Source organism: Nicotiana attenuata, unplaced genomic scaffold, assembly GCF_001879085.1.
Source record: "Nicotiana attenuata strain UT unplaced genomic scaffold, NIATTr2, whole genome shotgun sequence".
Lineage (NCBI taxonomy): Eukaryota > Viridiplantae > Streptophyta > Magnoliopsida > Solanales > Solanaceae > Nicotiana > Nicotiana attenuata.
In genome coordinates, this window is record NW_017670958.1 from 11,152 (window position 1) to 30,777 (window position 19,626).

Consider the following 19,626-nt stretch of genomic DNA (forward strand, 5'->3'; position numbering starts at 1 on the left):
CTTATGCTTTCCTGAGCCGAGGGTCTATTGGAAACAACCTCTCTGTCCTCACAAGATAGGGATAAGGTCTGCCTACACACTATCCTTCCCGAACCCACAATGTGGGATAATCTTGGGCATGTTGTTGTAATAAATAGGAATAGCTATTTTGCATATTCACTGCTTACGGCTACTTTATTGGTAAGAGATAATACGAGAAAAAGAGGATCAGAAGTAGCACATCATTTGGTACCGTGAAATAATTGTGGATTCTCATCCAATAAATGGTGTCTATGAGCCAAATCATCAAAAACATTGTCTTGAAAGCAATATACCTGGTTGAAATGCATACTTTAAAAAGTACATCTCCAAGGACTTCAAGCCTAAAGCATTTTGAAGCAAGCATACACAAGCCACTGTACAAAAGGTTCTAGGATCCATTTCCACTCCTAACGACGTTAATAGCTGAAAATATATAGCTAGGACTTTTGACATACATAACTTAGGAGGACCTTATAATATAGACAATACATTCTTCAGCAAAACAGCGGAACACACGAGGACGTAGGGGATTTCTGCGACTGAGGTTAGATCACCTGTGAAAGACCCTCAACAAAAGCAAAAGAAGAAAACCATGCAATTTAGCAAATAGGACTATAAGATTCTAAAGAGTAGTGCTACCATGCAATATTGCCTTTTCTCTCTCTCAAGCTTCTTCCTCTCCTGTAGTCTATCTCCGCATCAGAGCTTGATAAACCAGGGTCATATTTCCGACTGAGTCTTAAAGTTCCCATTTTGGAGAAGATGCCTTCATCGTCACTCATAGCATGCTTAGCAGGTTCAACTTGCTTAAAAACATCTACAGATTGCTTTGGTGACATATGATCTGTGGATGTAGAAGACAGAAGAAGAAGTCAGTCCAAGTCTTTAACAATATCCAGATCATACGGAATTGTTTAAAGATCCCGGAATATGTAATGGTTAATGTAGAACGGCCAAGCTTTTGATTGCAATAGTAATAAGCATATAATTACTTAGTAGTGTTCCATGAATATTTTTAAACTGAATTTGGAAACTGTTAAAGTGTAAACATTATAAATACTAGCATGAAATAAAAAGAACTTGTACTACTATTAATGGCAGAGAAACCAGAAGAAACATAAATCTTGAAATCTCATGATGAAGGTCAGAAATAAGAGAGAAAATCCATTTGACCATATCTTCATACCAACTGTTTCTATTTCAAACTAGGAAGGGAGTAAAAGATCGTGCACCTTTAACGCAATTGCCTGCTCCTTCGAAATGATTTATCCCTGATTTGCAGTGCTGAGGAGATGCCATATTAGAGATATTCCCTCCTTTTGTTCCCTCAGCTGTTGACATAGTAAAAGGGATCATGCTAAATGGATCATCTAATGCAACATCAGAAATCTCCACATACTGTGTTGTAGTAACAATCTCATCAGCACTGAATCCAAACGATGCTCTGTAAGCTTCTACTTCCTCTGCATCTTGTTTACAGGGTTTGTTCTGCCTACTCTGGTGGCCATTCCCGTTATTTGAATAAGCATCAGATTCTTTGGAAACGCTCAGCCTTCCACCAGAATGAGGAAATAAAGAATGGTCGATGTAAAATTGGGCAAATGTAGCTGGACAGAAGAAATTTGAATCTTGAGACAACTTTGAGGTGCTTGAATCAGGGCCTGGATGCTTGGCCTCGGATGAAGGAATAGAAGGATCCAACTGAGGAAGTTCCCTTTCAGCATAAGACGATGACAGGCAATCACCTGACACCCTTGAAACAGGGGATCTGAGAGTACTAGCAGGACTTCCTGGATAGAGAGAGTAGGTAGCTTGAAGATCATTAGCACCAATGTAGTTGGTCTTGTCTGTGGCTTTAACATTCACTGAAGAGGAGAGGAACCGAGCGAAAGGCACATCTGGGGAAGAGGGGGTAGTCAGGTGGGCCAACTCAGGCGGAGGTGTGAAAGGAGCAGTAGATGGCTCAGTGGTGAAGTTTGAGAATACAGGAGGGGATACCAACTGTGTCTCATGAGCATATGGACCAGTAGCAAACATAGCATTTGAAGGACCACCTGGCGAATTACTAGATAAAAAACAGCTTGGTGATTGAGCTGTTGAAGGGAGCGCTGAATTCGAAAAGGATGCTGGTGACGATGGTGGAGCTAAAAGAGCTGCAGTCTGATTATTCAACCCACCAGCTTGGGGTACATTCTGCTGATTTGGTAGTGAATTGGCCTCGGGAATACGAGATGAAGGTACTATACGCTTTCCACCTTTTTGTCTTCCGAAACAAGACAATCCTCCCAAACATCCTCCCCATCGTTTACGCTGTCAAAGATTAAAGCATTAGCAGTTGGGATCTAATCTAACATATTAACGGAAAAAAAGAAGGGAAGATGCCGTTTGAAAGGTGCTTAGCTAGTTTCATGCAATATCTGGAAAAAAGCATTCACTGTGAGAGGCTGTCTAAGTGGTACACGCAAAATCCAAGAACAGTAAAGAAAGATCATAAACACAGAATTCAGACCGAAGTGCAGAAATCATAAACAGCGAAAGTGATAATTCAGATTCTCTGATGGTATCTTATATCATAATGAAAAAACACTTATTCTTTCCATCACCAGTCCATTTGACTCATGTATCAGCTGCATAATCCTTTTCATACATCTAAAAGATACTATGGTCCACATACAGTTAAATTTCCATTACCAGCTGCCAGAGCAAATGCCACATGAGTAGCAAAGAGGCAAACCCAACATAGCTTATGAAGTAGGACAATTTTTCTTTGGAAAAATCACATTTACACCAAATAAACAAAAAAATAAAACTTTGTTTTGGCCTATCATTATCCTTGCAGCTCTATGCCTAAGAGAATTATTTTTGAGTTTAAGTTCTATACACTAACAGTGTAAAAATAGTTAATACAACCAGCTTACTTAAAAGGTAAATTATATACACCATCAGTGTAGGGAATTTTTTACATTATCAGGTTACCATAAAGATATTTACAGGTAACCCTCCTTAAAATGTGGGATTTGTAATCATGAAATAAGGCCGATTACTTGTAAAACAGACCTTATGATTTAAAAATCCTTACACTGGCGGTGTATATAACTTGAACTCTCGCAAGTAACTCTATTTAATAGTGATAACTAATAATAAACGGTAAGTAACCTGCTATAACAGGTTAAATTACACCGATAGTATAATTTTTTTTACTTTAATACATTGTCAGTCAGTGCATATAACTTAAATCCGTTTTTTATAAGTGAGAATAACTGCATTAATCACAGAGGAAAAGAGATCTATCACTGAGCAGAGCTACTATTAACTAGATAAATGCCATCCCAATTTGCTCCATTTCACCAAAAAAGTCAGATCTGCTTGGGAAAGTGATTCTAGCACACAATCTAAGTACTACAATAAGCCATAATAGATGCACAAATTTTAATCCACACACACATACACTAACACATATACAGAGAGAAAGTAGATCTGGAAAATGAGAGTACCCGAGAAGGAAGTGGCGGTCCTTGCTGCTGCGGAAATCTATTCTGCTCTGACCCCATTATATCTATTTAATTTTTTTTTTTTTGCTTTGTTTTACTTTCTAACTTCACAATTTCAGCAAATTATACTTTGCTACACAACAATCTTTCTCCCTCCTTTCTGCTCTTTTTCCTTCACACACACACACACTAACACATATACAGTGGAGTACTCAAAATGTAGTTATGTACAAATTTGTATATCAACCAACGACGCACAAAAAAATGCTTGAACAGAAGCTGACAATTCACAGATTTGGTAATATAAATTGCAAAGAAAATGCTCAAATAGATAAATACTACTTAGTATATGTACTAATACTATATTCTATGTGACAGAGAGAGAGAGAGGGGGTGGGGGTTGGTCTATTCTCTTCTTCCCAGTGGAGAGAGAGAGAGTTAATCAAAAGACAAGGAAAGCACAAATAAAGCCAAATTGTGTGTGTGTGTGAAAGTGAAAGTGAAAAATGCGGTGGGAGAAGAGAGAGAGAGAGAGAGAAAGGTTGATGCTTTATGGGAAAGGAAAAAAGTTAAAGGAAAAATCTGTAAACGAAAGAAAAAAAAAAAGAGTAGCTATAGGAAACATATGGAGTCAGAATAGAACGGGATTCCTGCGCTTTTGTATCTTTTATTTTTGATTGATATAACTTTTTATTAAAAATTTTAAGCTTTTGAGTGATCAATTTGGGTAGAATTAGGGTCGTTCATGGTTCGATTTGGGTCGGTTTTTTTCTAAAAAGAAATCAAACCAATTAAGTCGATTTTTCAAATATTACAACCAAACCAAACCAATTAAGTCGGTTTTTTATCGATTCGGCTTTTGTCAGTTTTTTTCAGTTTTTCGGTTTTTTCAGTTATTTATCGGTTTTTTTCTTAAATATGATACATACACCACCAAACGCATATTCCGGCGACTACATTTTCAACGTAACACTATCAAATCAATTGATCTTTGAGAAATCTATCATTTACCAAGATATATTGATGATATTTGAATCAAATAGTGATGAATAATTTAAGTACTCAATTAAAAATCGGTTATCTTTTAACATGAAATAAATTCTTGTACTTAGCAAAAGAAAACTACCAAGCAAACTAGAATGTAAAGGCAAAGAATTAGATGATTATAATAGCAAAGAACTAGACTAAAAATATAAATGACTAATATGTACCATAAAATTTTAGAAACTTTATATAAAAATATACATATATATAGGTGTAATAATAAATTTAAATAGCTACTTTTATAGTCAGTTTGATTCGTTTTTTTTCGGTTATTTTTTTATTAAAACCAAAAAGAAGCCAATAGCCTACAGGCTTGCCAGCGGACTTGCTTGACCTATTGAAATGCCAGTATAGACTTCTGGCACATGGTCGGCTAGCTAAAGGTCAGCTTCGGTTCTAGGCAAAGAAAACCAAACCAATTTTGATCGGTTTTTAAAATTCAAAACCAAAACCAAACCAAACCTAAAAAGTATCGGTTTTTTTGTCGGTTTGGTTCGGTTTTTCGGGTTTTATGAACACCCTAGGTAGAATTTAATCCTTCACTAACAAAATATCTATGAATTTTAATTAAAAGATAAATTATTACATTTCTCTTAACATAAATGATGAGCATTTTAAAAAATTACTAATCGAACATCTGCAAAAGTTGCATAAAATAAAATAAAAGTATTTAGCCTATATTATTATTATTATAACCAGAACCTGGCACCCAACTTAGCTCGATGGATCTAGTGTGATGACATAGAAATGACATTAGATAGCGATTTTAAAGGGTTGTTATTTAGGAATTAGCCAGTGCGTTATGAGTTTTAGTTTTTAAATTTATTTTTTCGGGATAAAAATATCCCGAATTATCCTGAAGTTAAGATTTTTAATTTAAAATTTAAGAACAAAATAATTACCGGCTAATCTCTAAATAGCTTCCCTGAGAATGACTATGTGTGCACTTGCCCTCCGATGGCATGTCTAGTCTGATGACATGATCTAAAAAGCACTTATTCTATTCAAATGAACCTCATTAAATAAAGGAAAAATTTTACATTAGAACAACTGGGATCTCTACCTTTCAATTTCATAGCTCAAATTTCAATTTACAACCAACTAGCCCGCAAATAATAGGCTAAGATTCAACATCCAACTCCAATAGGTTCTCAAAATTACTATTTAATTTTTAAAAAAGATTCCTCAAGCTTTTAAATTAATTTTCGAATCAGTAATTGTAACTCAAATATAGTTCAACAAACCAAATCCATTTGGGTGGTGAAAACTAAATTTTTAACAAGCTTAAATATATGAGTTTAGATTCCGAATTTGATTTTTTGAGAAATTTGGAGTGGATATTATCTAGAATTGTTAGAAATAGTATAAGAAGGTTGTATATAAAATTTGAAGTCATTTAATGGAGATTTGGACTAATTTTGAACAAGAATTGCAACTGAAAATCGTGGAAGAAGTTCGTCTACAGACGCTTGTATAAAGGTGTATAAAAGTGTATAATAGTGTATAATATGTGTTTATACACTCATATACACTATTATACAATATTATACATAATTATACAAAAAACTGACTTCGTCTTCTTCCTTGAGTTTTTTCTGAAATTTAACTCAAATCTTGCTCAAATCTACTCAAAATCACTTCAAATTTAAATTTTGAACTCCTTTTGATATCACCAATTTACAATGAAAACTTCCATATTTGAAAACTCTAGCTTCGTCAGTGGCGGAAAATTAGAGAGGAGAAAAGATAGGATGAAAGATAGATTTAAAAATTATAGAAGATAGAAGATGACTACGGGAGATAGATCTAAAAATATAGAGGATAGAAGATGATGGCCTGTAGAGAATGAAGAGGCACATGGAGAGAGAGCCTTTTGGGCGTGTAAGGAAAAAAAGAACTAGTTTAGTGATTGAAATCTTTCCTTCAAATTCCATACAAACTGGGCCATACCGGGTAAACTTAAAAAATATGGGTCATTTTTTGTTATAGTGTGAAGTCAAGTGTATTTTCTTGTAATTCTTTCTTAAATGAACTAAAATTAACGACCATGATATTTCTCAAAAAATAGAATTCTTGTCTTTGAGTAATTAAAAAAAACAACAAGAATTCTATTTTTTGAGAAATAACATCAATAAACACACTAATATCACCATTTTTTTTAACTATTAAAACTTGTTGGTGCATCATCATTCTAAGATAAGCACCTAACCTTGGCCCCCGACTTGATATTACTCGCTAAACATAGGCTTCAACCCTTGAGAACTCGTAAGGTTTTTTAACTTTGATTCCAGAGTAAATTGTATGATGCTTAGGAGCTTGAAGAATACATGTTATTCAGCTTTTTTTAGAGAAGTAGATAATATTTAACAAAATATTTCGTGTTCCATTTCATTAATGATCATACTCAATGTCATCAACTCAACATAATTATGGCGTAAGATCATTCTAGTTAATTCAAGAATATGAGAGTTCTTTAGGGTTCAAATTTAGAGTATTCATCTGTTTGGTTCTTTGCAAATATTACAAACTACACGATGTAGCGCTACTAAGAAATTTCTAATTTGTTAGTCTTTAGACTCTTGTGTACGATGGACCCTTGTGGTTAGGTCCTTTCCCGGACCCCGTGCATAGCGGGAGCTTAGTGCACCGGGCTAGGGCTGGGCATAATTTGGTAAATACCGAATTACCATACCGAAACCGAAAATTTTAGTATTTGGTATACGGTATTTTGGTATTTGGTATGGTATTTGGTTTAAGTTTAAAAAAAAATTGGTATTAGGTATGGTATTTGGTTTAAAATACCGAAATACCGATACCGTACCGAAATATATATGATATTACACAAAACACATATCATCAATTATAGCATAAATATAAATAATCTAAAATTTTACTTTCCTTTATTCTCACGTTCATCAATTAACTCTAAACAAGTAACAAGACATCTCTAATGATCAAATATTCTTTTATGTACAATTTTCTCTATTTGGGTCGATATTTGCTAGTTTTGGACAAATTTTTTATCAACAAACATTTTCACTTTTGTATTTTTGAGTACTTTAATTAAGAATATTAGAGTGTATGACTCTATGCACTAGTTAGTATTCAAACTGAATAAACCGAAGTTACCGAACCGAATAAACCGAAACCGAAAGGAGAAAAACCGAACCATACCGAATTTAATTAGGTACGGTATTGGTATAGGATTTTAAGAAACCGAATACCGAAAATACCGAACCGAAATGTCTAAATACCATACCGTACCGACCGACGAACACCCCTACACCGGGCTGCCCTTTTTCTAGTCTTGAGACTCTACTCTTGAGATACACTATAATTGGCTTACAACAATAATAACCAACTCAGTATAATCTCATAAGTAGGGTATGAAGAGGGTAATGCGTACGCAAACTTTAACTCTACCTTGAGAAGACAAAAATGTTATCTCTAATAGACCTTCTGCTCAAGAAAAGATGGGGGAGAAAGCAAGTAGCAGCAGGCAATAATGTCAGCAAGGTAGCAAGAAAACATAAGCGAAGAAACAACACATAGTAATATAAATCTAAAAATAAGAAAGTACAGGACTAATACAAATACTACTCGTGTGGACAAGGAAAACACACTATCAACTAACTGTCTACCTTAATTCTTGACATCCATACCCTCCGATCAAGGGTCATAATTGGCTTAATCGTCATAATTATTAGCTTTGGAGACTTAAAATACTCCTTAATATGTGTTTGACAAAAAAGTATTAAGCCTTTTGATTAAACCAATTAATGATGAGAATAGGGGTGAATCTTAGTTAAGAATAATAAAATCTAGACCAAATGTTGGATGAAGTAGACAAGATGAACGGCGTTAGCTATTATGTTTGAGCTGATTAAATGCTCATAAATGCAATAACATAAATATACGATGAATATGAATAAATGTAACCGGCATAATAAAAGGAAGTTACACCCAATTATTGTAAGATTCAGAAAGTTCCTTCCCTTGACAACAACGTGGAAAGAAAGGAAATAAGAGGAGGTTGAGGAATCTTTGGATCTTGTGAATGTAGAAATAAAAGTGTATGCTCAAGTAATGTAATCAATGAATGAGACAACTTTAGTATATCCTTTCAGGACAACCTTTTACACAGTGTTCCTTCTCATAAAAAGTGAAGATCCCCCTTTTGTTCTCTATCTCTTCCTATTTATAAGGGACATTTCCCAAAAGCCCTAAAAAGTACAAAGCAAGGAATATTCCTTGTGTATATATTTGAACCTATGCTACCGTTATTTCCTCATCCCAGCTGCCCGTCTTTGGCATCAACCGTCTTGAGAGCGACCTTCAGTTTTTATACCATGGTCGACCCCGTCCTTTGTCCTGCTTATCCGTTGCTACCGAGTCGCCAAATTTAGACCTATACAGTTAGTCCCTCCGCTTGTTGAGGTCGTGGTCCTGCACGCCCTCAATAAGAGGACCTGATTTGCCTTTGTTTAAGAGGAATTTGGTTGTTGGATAAGCGGGGTTGACCAAGATAGAGAGAACGGTGCGACTAGTTGGAGTCGTGATTGATGTGGCTACCATGGGGTGACGTCATAGCCACGCACGTCATCATTACGCATCTTCCCGAGAAAGCGTCTGCGTGCCTGTCGCTTCGATTTTGGTGCCATTGACAATCTTTTGCTTTGATTCTCGCGCCACCCAGACCTATAAATAGACGGGGGTTTCATTTTTCAGAAGTTTTCACCCTCCCTTCTCTTGCATGAACACTGTTCCCCTTTGATTTTCTTTGCTAGTGTCTGCTCTTGACTTTGCTTTCACGATTCCATATCTCCTATCCTTACCTAGTTGTTTCCTTCTTCTTCAGGTTTAGTAGTATACCTTTCATCGTCGAAATGTTACAAACCCTTCGCATTCACGATGAAATTTCTGATGCCACTCCGTTATCGGTGGACCCTCCTCCGGTGTGGTGAGGATGTCATGGCTGAAGAAGATGAGACCTCTCCTACCGTGGAGGAGATAGTCCCCAGAAACCCCTTGTCTAGAAAAGATTTTCTCAAGGAACCTGCTCCTGCTCCCGCTCAGGTAATTTCCAAAACTGGACCGTCTCATATAGCTGAGCTTCGATCTACATATCGCATCCCTTCCCACGTCGAGATAATGTTGGCTGGTGGTGACATCGTGGAGGTCCATCGACCTGGGTATTGTGCCTTCTATGTCTACCCTTTCTTAATTAGCTATACTCTCCCACTTCTTCCGCTAACTGAAGAATTTTGCCGGTTTTACAACGTCTGCCGGGCACAATTATCTCCTTATTTGTATAAAGCTTTTCTGATGCTGATGAAGTATGCGAAATTCGCTGGTTGTGAGGTCGATGTCCGCCACCTATTGCACTTATTTTCACCAAGTTTTTACAGAGGTACTATGATACACCTGTGGCATCGCAGGACCAGAGGGCTGATAGTCAGAATGGACAACAGAACAAATCGAAAGTTTTGGCACAAGTACTTCTTTATCAAGACCGAGCACTTGGTGGCGGACCCGACTAGGTTTCCCGAGCAGAGGAACCATAATCGTAAGTGTTTTTGGCATACGCTCGTTGTCTTCTTTTCGTCCTTTCGCTTTCCGCTCATTTGTGTCTCCTTTGTTTTTTTTTAGCTGAGAGGAGTGCGCCCTCCCCTGTCTTCGGTATTGAAGACTGGGTGGCTCTCGTGTTACCTCGCATGGGGGGTATTCGCGATTGGGCAGTTTTCTACAAACGTTTTGGACCGAATGTCCCGTCTAGTAAATGTTACTTTTGTTTTGGCCTTCTGTTGTTTGCCATTATTTGTTGATACGACCTTCTTATGGTGTCAGATCAACGGGCTTCCAAAAAGAAAGCTCCAATACCGGCATTTCGCCAGGCTATTGCATCGGCAGAGATGCAATTTACTTTGGCTGAGTCCGCCTGTGGAGGTCGTACTCAAGCTCTATCGACGAGGGATCCCCCCTCAGAGTGTTGCTGCACGGGATGAGATCTCTTCCCGGCCTATCTACCATCTCATAGACGAGTCGTCTAATGGAGAGGAGTTGCCGTCGAGAAATAGGCGAAGAGTGGAACTTGGGAAGGCCGTCATCACTGGTATTGAACCGAAGAAAATCATTGCTCACGAAGCGGAGCCTGCACGTGCGCCAGGCGTAGGGGCCGTCTTTATAGCGGATGCCATTATGGAGAAGAGGTCTTCTAGCGCCGAGGGGGTACATGAAGGCGGGGAGCCTGTACGGACCGCAGAAGGTGGCGCGTCATCGGTGGCCGAAGGAGATGGAGCGGTACCTGCGGGGGACGACGACTCTGGTTCAGACATCGACCTCGAGGAGATACGAGCCTTCTTGGATAGGAACACTCGCGTGGAAGTGAGAACGGAGGGTCCTAACCGGCACATAATCATTCCCGTGGGTTATGACCTTTTGGCTAACTCTGAGCGGGCAGTGCCGTCCTTTGCCCCCTTGTGTGCGGCTTCTGAGAACAGGGCGCTGCAGATAATGAGCGATGCAGAGCTATCGCTGAGTATCTCCGGCATGGCTTTGCGAGTAAGTGCCCCCTTCTTTTTTTTATGTTTAGGATTTGTCTCGCTTGCGTAATCTGCTTATGCTGACTTATTTCTTTCGCATGCCAGACTCTTATCATGGGGATCGAGCGTGATCGGCGGGAGGAACGGAGGACGGCCATTTTTAAGAAGGTGACCTCCAAGTACAAAGAGTACCGTACCAAGAACCAAACATCGGCCGACGTCTTTAACCAAGATAGCGAGTTTTAGCTATTTCGTGACGGGCTCAAACATAAAGAGGAGGAGTTTGTGAGGAAAGTTGAGGAGCTGAAAGAGCGGGATGATGAGCTAATGAAAGCCATAGGTCGATGCAGCAAGCTGGAGGCGGCTCTTAAGGCCAATGACGATGAGCTCGAAGTAAGCAAGGGGGTGATAGCCGAGAATGTCGACCTTCAAGCGCGGGTGGCTTCCTTAACTGCTGAGCTTGGGCGGAGGGAAACGGAGGTTGTCTCTCTGAGGGGCAAGTTGAGCGTCAAGGTCGAGGAATTGACCCGTGCCGAAAAAGATAGAATGGCCGCCCTGTCTAAAGCAGCGGCCTTAGATGACTCCCTCCGTGTTTGTAGATCTGAGCAGGATAATAAGGTGGAGACGTCGGCGCTCAAGGTGGCGAGGTTGGAAGAGCGGATCCAGGATTTGGAGGCGGAGTTGTCCGGATTGAATGAGCAGGTTGTTGCTTTGAAGGCCGAGGAAGTGCGACGGCAGTTGCAGCCATCTACGTCTCATAATTCTGTCGACTCTGTCGTGCCGCGGGAGTTGTACGAGATATGGGTTCACGCCGAGGATCAGCTTTATGTGTACAAGTCCCTGAAGGTTGAAGGGAGAGTTTCCGAGGCAGAACTCGAGGGTATCCGTGTTAAAGCACGTGCGGCCCGCGAAGCTTGTGGTTATGCCCCCGGTATGCCTGGCGGGGATGATGTTGATGATGATGCGGACAGGCTCGCCTCCGATTCTTGGTATAATGATGAGTACGTCGATGGGGATGACGCGGCATAAAGCCATTGTACTTATTTTGTTTTGTCTTGCTATTTTTGTAAGGGCGTCTCTAGGCCCTTTGTAAAGAGTATTGTAATATGACAGTTGTAATGGAATGATTACCTTTTTGCTATGTGTACCCGGATTGTCGTTATTTTTTTTGTTTGCTATATGGTGAAGTCCCTGACTTATTCGGTCGCTTGTGTGTAGTGCTTTGGCGTAGTTGATCGTAGATCTTAAAGTAATTCGAGCGAGGTCGAATGTGTGATAATTCGAGTGAGATCGAATGTGTGATAATTCGAGCGAGGTCGCATGAAAAATGATTCGAGCGAGGTCGAATGTAAAATAATTCGAATGAGTCCGAATGTAAAGTGATTCGAGCGAGGTCGAATGTAAAATAATTCGAACGAGGTCGAATGTAAAGTGATTCAAGTGAGTTCGAATGTAAAACAATCCGAACGAGGTCGAATGTAAAGTGATTCGAGTGAGGTCGAATGTAAACCAATTCGAACAAGGTCGAATGTAAAGTGATTCGAGCGAGGTCGAATGTAAAACAATTCGAACGAGGTCGAATGTGGAGTAATTCGAGCGAGGTCGAATGTAACGTGATTCGAGTGAGGTCGAATGTGGAGTGTGAAAAGACTTGGTGGAGAGTAAGAATTCTGCTTTATTTCATTCATTGGACAATATCTTGATGGAGAGTAAGAAATCCTGCTTTATTTCATTCGTTGGAGAATATCTTGATGGAGAGTAAAAAATGCTGCTTTATTTTATTCATTGGAGAACATTACAAGCGTTCTTCGTTTCATACATATATTGGAGAAGTTTCCATGTATCCAGTCCCTTCATCGTACGGCCTGGAGAAGTAGTCAGCAGGCGGGGTGATGAACTATACTTAAACTTCGAGACGTCCCCTTTGTCGCCTTGTTAAAAACCTGTCCGAGAAAACCCAATTGGGACAAAAATCGGATGAGGGAAAAAGAGTACGACGCGGAGGGCGTCTGTTTTCAAAAGTTGAAATATTTGAGATGGGCGACGTTCCAATTATGTTGTAGTAGTTTTCCCTCCATAGTTTCTAGTTGAAAAGATCCCTTGTTTGCTGCTGCTGTGATTTTATATGGCCCATCCCAATTGGTTCCTAGTTTTCCTTCTCTTGAATCTTTGTTTGCTTGTGTTTTAGCCTTGAGTACATAGTCTCCGACTTTGAGCGGTCGTACTTTGGCTTTTTTGTTATAGTACCGTTCTGCTTGTTGCTTTTGGGCTACCATTCTTACGTAAGCCATGTCCCTTCGGTCCTCCGCTTTGTTGAGGTCCTGTTTTCTGTTTTCGTCGTTTCCCAGCCCACTTTCGTTAGAGTATCTCAGACTGGGTTCACCGACCTCAACCGGTATCATGGCATCAGTCCCGTAGACTAGATGAGTATGGCGTTTCTCTTGTGCTTGTTTTCGGCGCGGTGCGGTATGCCCACAGTACCTCTGGGAGTAATTCCGGCCATAGTCCCTTGGCATCTTCAAGTTTTTTCTTCAAGATATTCAGTATTGTTTTGTTGGAGGATTTGGCCTGTCCGTTGCCGGCCGGGTGATATGGCGTGGAGAGTATTTGCTTGATGTGCCATTTTTCGAAGAGCTCGACGGTCTTCTTTCCGGTGAACTGGGGTCCATTGTCACAGCTGATTTCTTTGGGGATGCCGAAGCGGCATATGATATTTCTCCATATGAATGTGATAACTTCTCGTTCGTGTATTTGAGTGAACGCACCTGCTTCTACCCATTTGGAGAAATAGTTAGTTAAAACTAAAAGAAAACGTACATTAGCTCACCCCTGCTGGGAGGGGTCCGACGATATCCATTCCCCATTTGATGAACGACCATGGCGATGTAACAGAATGGAGGTGCTCGCCCACTTGGTGTATCATAGGGGCATATCTCTGGCACTGTTCGTATTTCTTGACATAATCGGCAGCTTCCTTTTCATTGTGGACCAATAGTATCCTGCTCGAATGAGGCATCTGACGAGGGCCTGATTGCCGGTATGGGTGCCGCAGTGGCCTTCGTGTACTTCTTCGAGTACGCGCCTTGTTTGATTCAGCCCTAGGCATTTCGCTAAGGGGCCTCCAAACGTCCTTTTGTATAACTCCTGATTTACGAGGCTGTATCTGGCCGCCTGCATTCGAAGCTTTTTGGCTTCTTTTTTGTCCGCTGGGAGTGTTCCTTCCTGAAAATATGTTATAATACGGTTGCGCCAGTCCCAAGTCAAATTTACAGAGTGTACCTCGAGTTGGTCTATCGATGAGTGCAGGAGGGTGACCACATTTTCCTTTGTGATGTTCTTGGTGGCCGCTGCTAATTTGGTGAGGCCGTCTGCTTCGATGTTTTGTGCTCGAGGTATCTGGTCAAGTCGACATTTATCGAATTCCGGTAGCAATTTATGAATTTCTGCCTGGTACCGTTGTAACCTCTGCTCTTTGATTTGGAAAAGTCCTTGTGACTTGGTTGACAACAAGTTGCGAGTCGCATCTAAGGATGACTCGGCGCGCTCCGTATTTGAGAGCTAATTTCAATCCTGCAATTACGGCCTCATACTCGGCCTCATTGTTAGTCATATCAGGGCACGTATGGATTGGCGAATGACTTCGCCTGTTGGGACCTCGAGTATGAGTCCCAGTCCAAATCTTGACGCATTGGATGCACCATCGTTGTATAGAACCCATAAGTCGGGCATATCAGACGAGGTTTGTGAAATTTCTTTTTCGACCTCGGTTATTACTTTGGCGCTGAAATCGGCGACGAAGTCGGCGAGTACTTGTGACTTTATCGCTGTTCGCGACTGATGCGTTGTATCATGCTCGCTCAATTCTATGGCCCATTTGGCCAATCTCCCCGACAGTTCGGGTTTATACAGTATACCTCTTAAGGGGAAGGTCGTCACCACCGATATGGGGTGGCATTGAAAATAGGGTCTAAGCTTTCGTGAAGCTACGACCAATGCCAATGCCAAGTTTTCGAGGTGAGCGTGCCTCGTTTCGACATCGACGAGAGTTTTGCTAATGTAATAGATCGGGGATTGCGTACCTTTATCCTCGCGGACCAATACTGCGCTTACCGCGACTTCTGATACGGCCAAGTATATAAGGAGGCGCTCACCGGGTTCTGCTTTGGCGAGTATCGGGGGAGATGATAAGTATGCTTTTAGTTCTCTCAAGGCCTCGATAATGCATTCTGCATTCCACTGGAGCCTGTTGTCATTTTTGAGCACGTTAAAGAACTTGTGGCATCTGTCGGAGGATCGCGAGATGAACCTTGACAGGGCAGCTATGCGACCCGTCAATTTTTGCACCTGTTTCTTGCTGGTTAACACTTCGGATATTCCCTCAATGGCCTTGATTTGGTCGCGATTGACCTCGATGCCCCTTTGTGACACCAAGAACCCGAGAAACTTGCCTGAAGTTACGCCGAAGGCACATTTTTCAGGGTTCAGTTTCATACCATACTGCCTTAGTATTTCGAAGGCTTCTTTTAGGTGATCGGTGTGATCTTCCTTCCTTTTTGATTTGACCAACATGTCGTCTATGTAAACTTCCATAGTTTTGCCGAGATGGTTCTTGAACATTTTGGTCACCAATCTTTGATAAGTTTCGCCTGCGTTCTTCATGCCAAATGGCATGACCGGATAACAGTATGTTCCTTGGTGGGTGATGAAAGTGGTCTTCTCTTGGTCCTCTTCCTCCATGAGTATTTGGTTGCAGCCTAAATAGGCGTCCAAGAAACTCAACAACTCGTGCCCTGCCGTTGCGTCAATGGGATGATCGATATGAGGCAGAGGAAAGGAGTCCTTTGGGCAGGCCTTGTTTAGGTCCGTGAAATCCACGCACATTCGGTATTTCCCGTTTTTCTTTTTTACCATGACTACATTGGCGACCCATTGAGGATATTTTGATTCTCGGATGGAGCCGTTAGTAAGTAGTTTATTCACTTCCTCACTGACGGCCTTGTTGATTGCGGCATTGAATTTCCTTCTCGCTTGTCGTACTAGGGGGTAGAATGGATCGACATTCAATTTGTGTGTGGCGACGTCTTACGGATCCCTGGCATATCTGCATGGGAAAAAGCAAACATATCGGCATTATTGGTTAAAAATTCATGAAATTTACCTGGCTCGGAGAGCATATGGTCTATATAGGACTTTTTGTTGTTGTCGCTACTATCCAGTTTGATGGGGTCGAGATCCTCTATTGTCGATCCTGCGGCCTCCCTGATGTCGGGGTCCTTAATAACGTCTTTCCAATCATTGGGTTCGGACCCCGACTTCATTAATTGCTATGCTTCCGAGCTTGTTCCTTTTAGTTGTTGAGTGAATGTGTAATCTTGGGCGATGTGGTAGCATTCTTGGGTTGTGCGTTGTTCGCCTTGGATGCTGGATATTCCCCACGGGGTAGTGAATTTGATTACTTGGTACAGACTGGACGGGATAGCCCTCATGGCGTGTATCCACGGTCGCCCTATGATTGCGTTGTAAGTTGTGTCCTGGTTCATGACATGGAACGTCGTTTCTAATATGATGCCTCCGTCCAGGACGGGCAGTGTTATTCTCCTGAGGTTCGTACGACTGCATTATTAAAACCCGTTAGTGTTATGCAACGTGGTACTATCTTGTCCTCGAGTCGCATTTGTGTGAGCACTCGAGGATGGATAATACACGCGCCGCTTCCGTCGTCTAGCATTATTCTTTTAACATCAGTATCTGAAATACGTAAGGTAATGACAAGAGCATCGGAGTGAGGAAAAATCAAACTGTTGGTATCTGACTTATCGAAGATGATACTTTCTTCGAGGTCATCATACCGATCGTGAATGATTGATCGCTTCAGCTTGTTTGTGGTGGTAAATTTTATGTGGTTGAATGCTGCTTCGTCGCCTCCACAGATGATCATTTGAATGATGCGGGCAGGAGAGGGCGTCTTTGGAGGGCCCTGGTGTTGTTCTCACCCGCGGCCAAAGTTGGTTCGTCCTCGGTTACTCATTAACTCCTTCAGGTGTCCCTTGGTTCAGCATGTTAACCACTTCTTGCCGCAGGGCTATGCAGTCCTCGGTTTTGTGACCCCGCTCTTGGTGAAATTCACAAAGGATGTTCGACTTTCGGGTACTGGGGTCGGACTTCATTTTTTGTGGCCACTTCACCTTCGTACCAAGCTTCTCCAGTGCGTACACTACTTCTGAAGGAGAAACACAAAAATTATGAGCAGATAAGAGTGGGGGCATACCTCTTTCGTTTTCCTGAGTTCCTGTGTGCGGCCTGGACGACCCTTCCATATGTCGAGGGGATGGTGGAATGGTGGTTCTGACATAGGGATGATGCATATCTCGGTTGAGGCGTGGTCCAGACTGATCTCTTCGATTGTCATTACGACGATCTTTCCTTGGCTCTATTTGGATTGACGTTAAACGTTGGGTTGGACCGTTAAGGCCATCATCGTCTGCTCTCACCTCGGCATAGTAGGCGTTGTGAATTTCTTCCCAAGAGGCGGAAGGGTATTTCATGAGCCTTCTTAACAGCTTCCTGGTTGCCCTTGACCCATTTCTGTTCAACCCGTTTTGGAAGGCTGCTACCGCCATCCCTTCCGACACATTTGGTAAGCCCATTCTCACCCTGTTAAACCGAGCGAGAAAGTCCCTGAGTCCCTTGCCTGGCGATGGCCTAACGGCGATTATGTCGTTCACCCTGGCCTCCGTTTTCTTAGCTCCAGCGTGGGCGGTGAAGAACTTATCAGCCATTTCTTCAAACGTTGTTATGGACCGTGCTGGTAGTTGTGAGTACCAGGTTAGGGCTCCTCAAGTTAGGGTTTCGCCAAACTTTTTTAGTAGCACTGACGGTACTTGCTCCTTTGATAGGTCGTTGCCCTTTACTGCTGTGACATAGTGAATGATGTGGTCTTCTGGGTCTGTGGTGCCAACGTATATCTTTAAATATGACGGCATTTTAAAGGTCTTGGGTATGGCATGTGGGGCTGCCTCCTCGCTATACGGTTGTTCGACGAATCGGACGACATCTCGTTTTGGTAGCAGTTTCGGAGCGCCCGGTATCTTATCGACCCTTTCTTGATATTCTTTCATCTGGTCGCGGAGTGCCTTATTTTCATTTTCCATTTCTTCCATTTTCTTTAAAATGGCTGCCAGTGCGTCATTGCCTGCATCAACAATGGTGTGAGTGTTACCTGTTAGGGGAGTTGGTTGCTCATCGGTGGTTGTTATGACATCTGTCGGCGTGGCATTTCGGTTCGCTTTTGAACGGGCTTGTCGAGTATGTCATTGAGGGTGCTTGTCAGCCACTCCTCCAACAGTTTCTTCACTGCTGGTGGTGCTTCCTCAGCTATGGATGTGGAAGCTCCTCTTTTGCGTGAAGCAGTTACACTTTCGTGAGGAGGAGGTGAATCACTCCGCCTGGGCGTACCGCTTGGCGTCATATTCTCATTGTCTTCTCTGCCATCCTCGTTGATGGTGTTTAGAATGTTCGTAGTGACACCTGCTATTGCTTTCTGTCTTGCATCTCCTTTTCCTGCCATGGTTAGTTTATGCAAAGCGAGGAAAAGATGGCTGTCCCTTTTTATGATCTAGAAGAAACTAAAATTTTAACTAAAAAGCTCCCCACAGACGGCGCCAACTTGTTTGACCAAAAAGTATTAAGCCTTTTGATTAAACCAATTAATGATGAGAAGAGGGGTGAATCTTAGTTAAGAATTATAAAATCTAGACCAAATGTTGGATGAAGTAGACAAGATGAACGATGTTAGCTATTATGTTTGAGCTGATTAAATGCTCATAAATGCAACAACATAAATGTACAATGAATACGAATAAATGTAATCGGCACAATAAAAGGAAGTTACTACCCAATTATTGTAAGATTCGGAAAGTTTCTTCCCCTGGCAACAGCTTGGAAAGAAAGGAAATAAGAGGAGGTTGAGGAATCTTTGGATCTTGTGAATGTAGAACCAAAAGTGTATGCTCAAGTAATGTAATCAATGAATGAGACAACTTTAGTATATCCTTTCAGGTCAACCTTTTACAAAGTGTTCTTTCTCATAAAAAGTGAAGATCCTCCTTTTGTTCTCTATCTCTTCCTATTTATAAGGGACATTTCCCAAAAATCCTAAAAATTACAAAGCAAGGAATATCCAAAGGAATATTCCTTGTGTATATATTTGAACCTATGCTACCGTTATTTCCTCATCCCAGCTGCCCGTCTTTGGCATCAACCGTCTTGAGAGCGACCTTCAGTTGTTATACCATGGTCGACCCCGTCCTTTGTCCTGCTTATCCGTTGCTGCCGAGTCACCAAATTTAGACCTATACAACATGGTTTTCTCTTAATGGTACTAATAATCTTTTTTTTATCGAATCATTTCAAATTGATGAATCAAGAACGAGACGGAATGGTACACTTACCTAAAGAGGCCTTTAATTCTCCTTTTGTTAGATTGAATATACAGACTTATTGCTTATATTGGATCGACCAACCAGCAA

General features: G+C 41.2%; 1 protein-coding gene across 1 annotated transcript; it reads right to left on the bottom strand.

Annotated features, from left to right (window-relative positions):
• Positions 1 to 224: 224 nt before the first annotated feature.
• LOC109244804 (uncharacterized protein At1g76660) lies at positions 225 to 4,094 on the bottom strand. The gene is made up of 3 exons (XM_019411949.1): positions 3,516 to 4,094; positions 1,254 to 2,331; positions 225 to 865 (listed from the first exon to the last, which is right to left on the bottom strand). The coding sequence occupies exons 1-3, from the start codon at positions 3,570 to 3,572 to the stop codon at positions 657 to 659; spliced, it is 1,344 nt and encodes a 447-aa protein (XP_019267494.1). The 5' UTR covers positions 3,573 to 4,094; the 3' UTR covers positions 225 to 656.
• Positions 4,095 to 19,626: the final 15,532 nt, after the last annotated feature.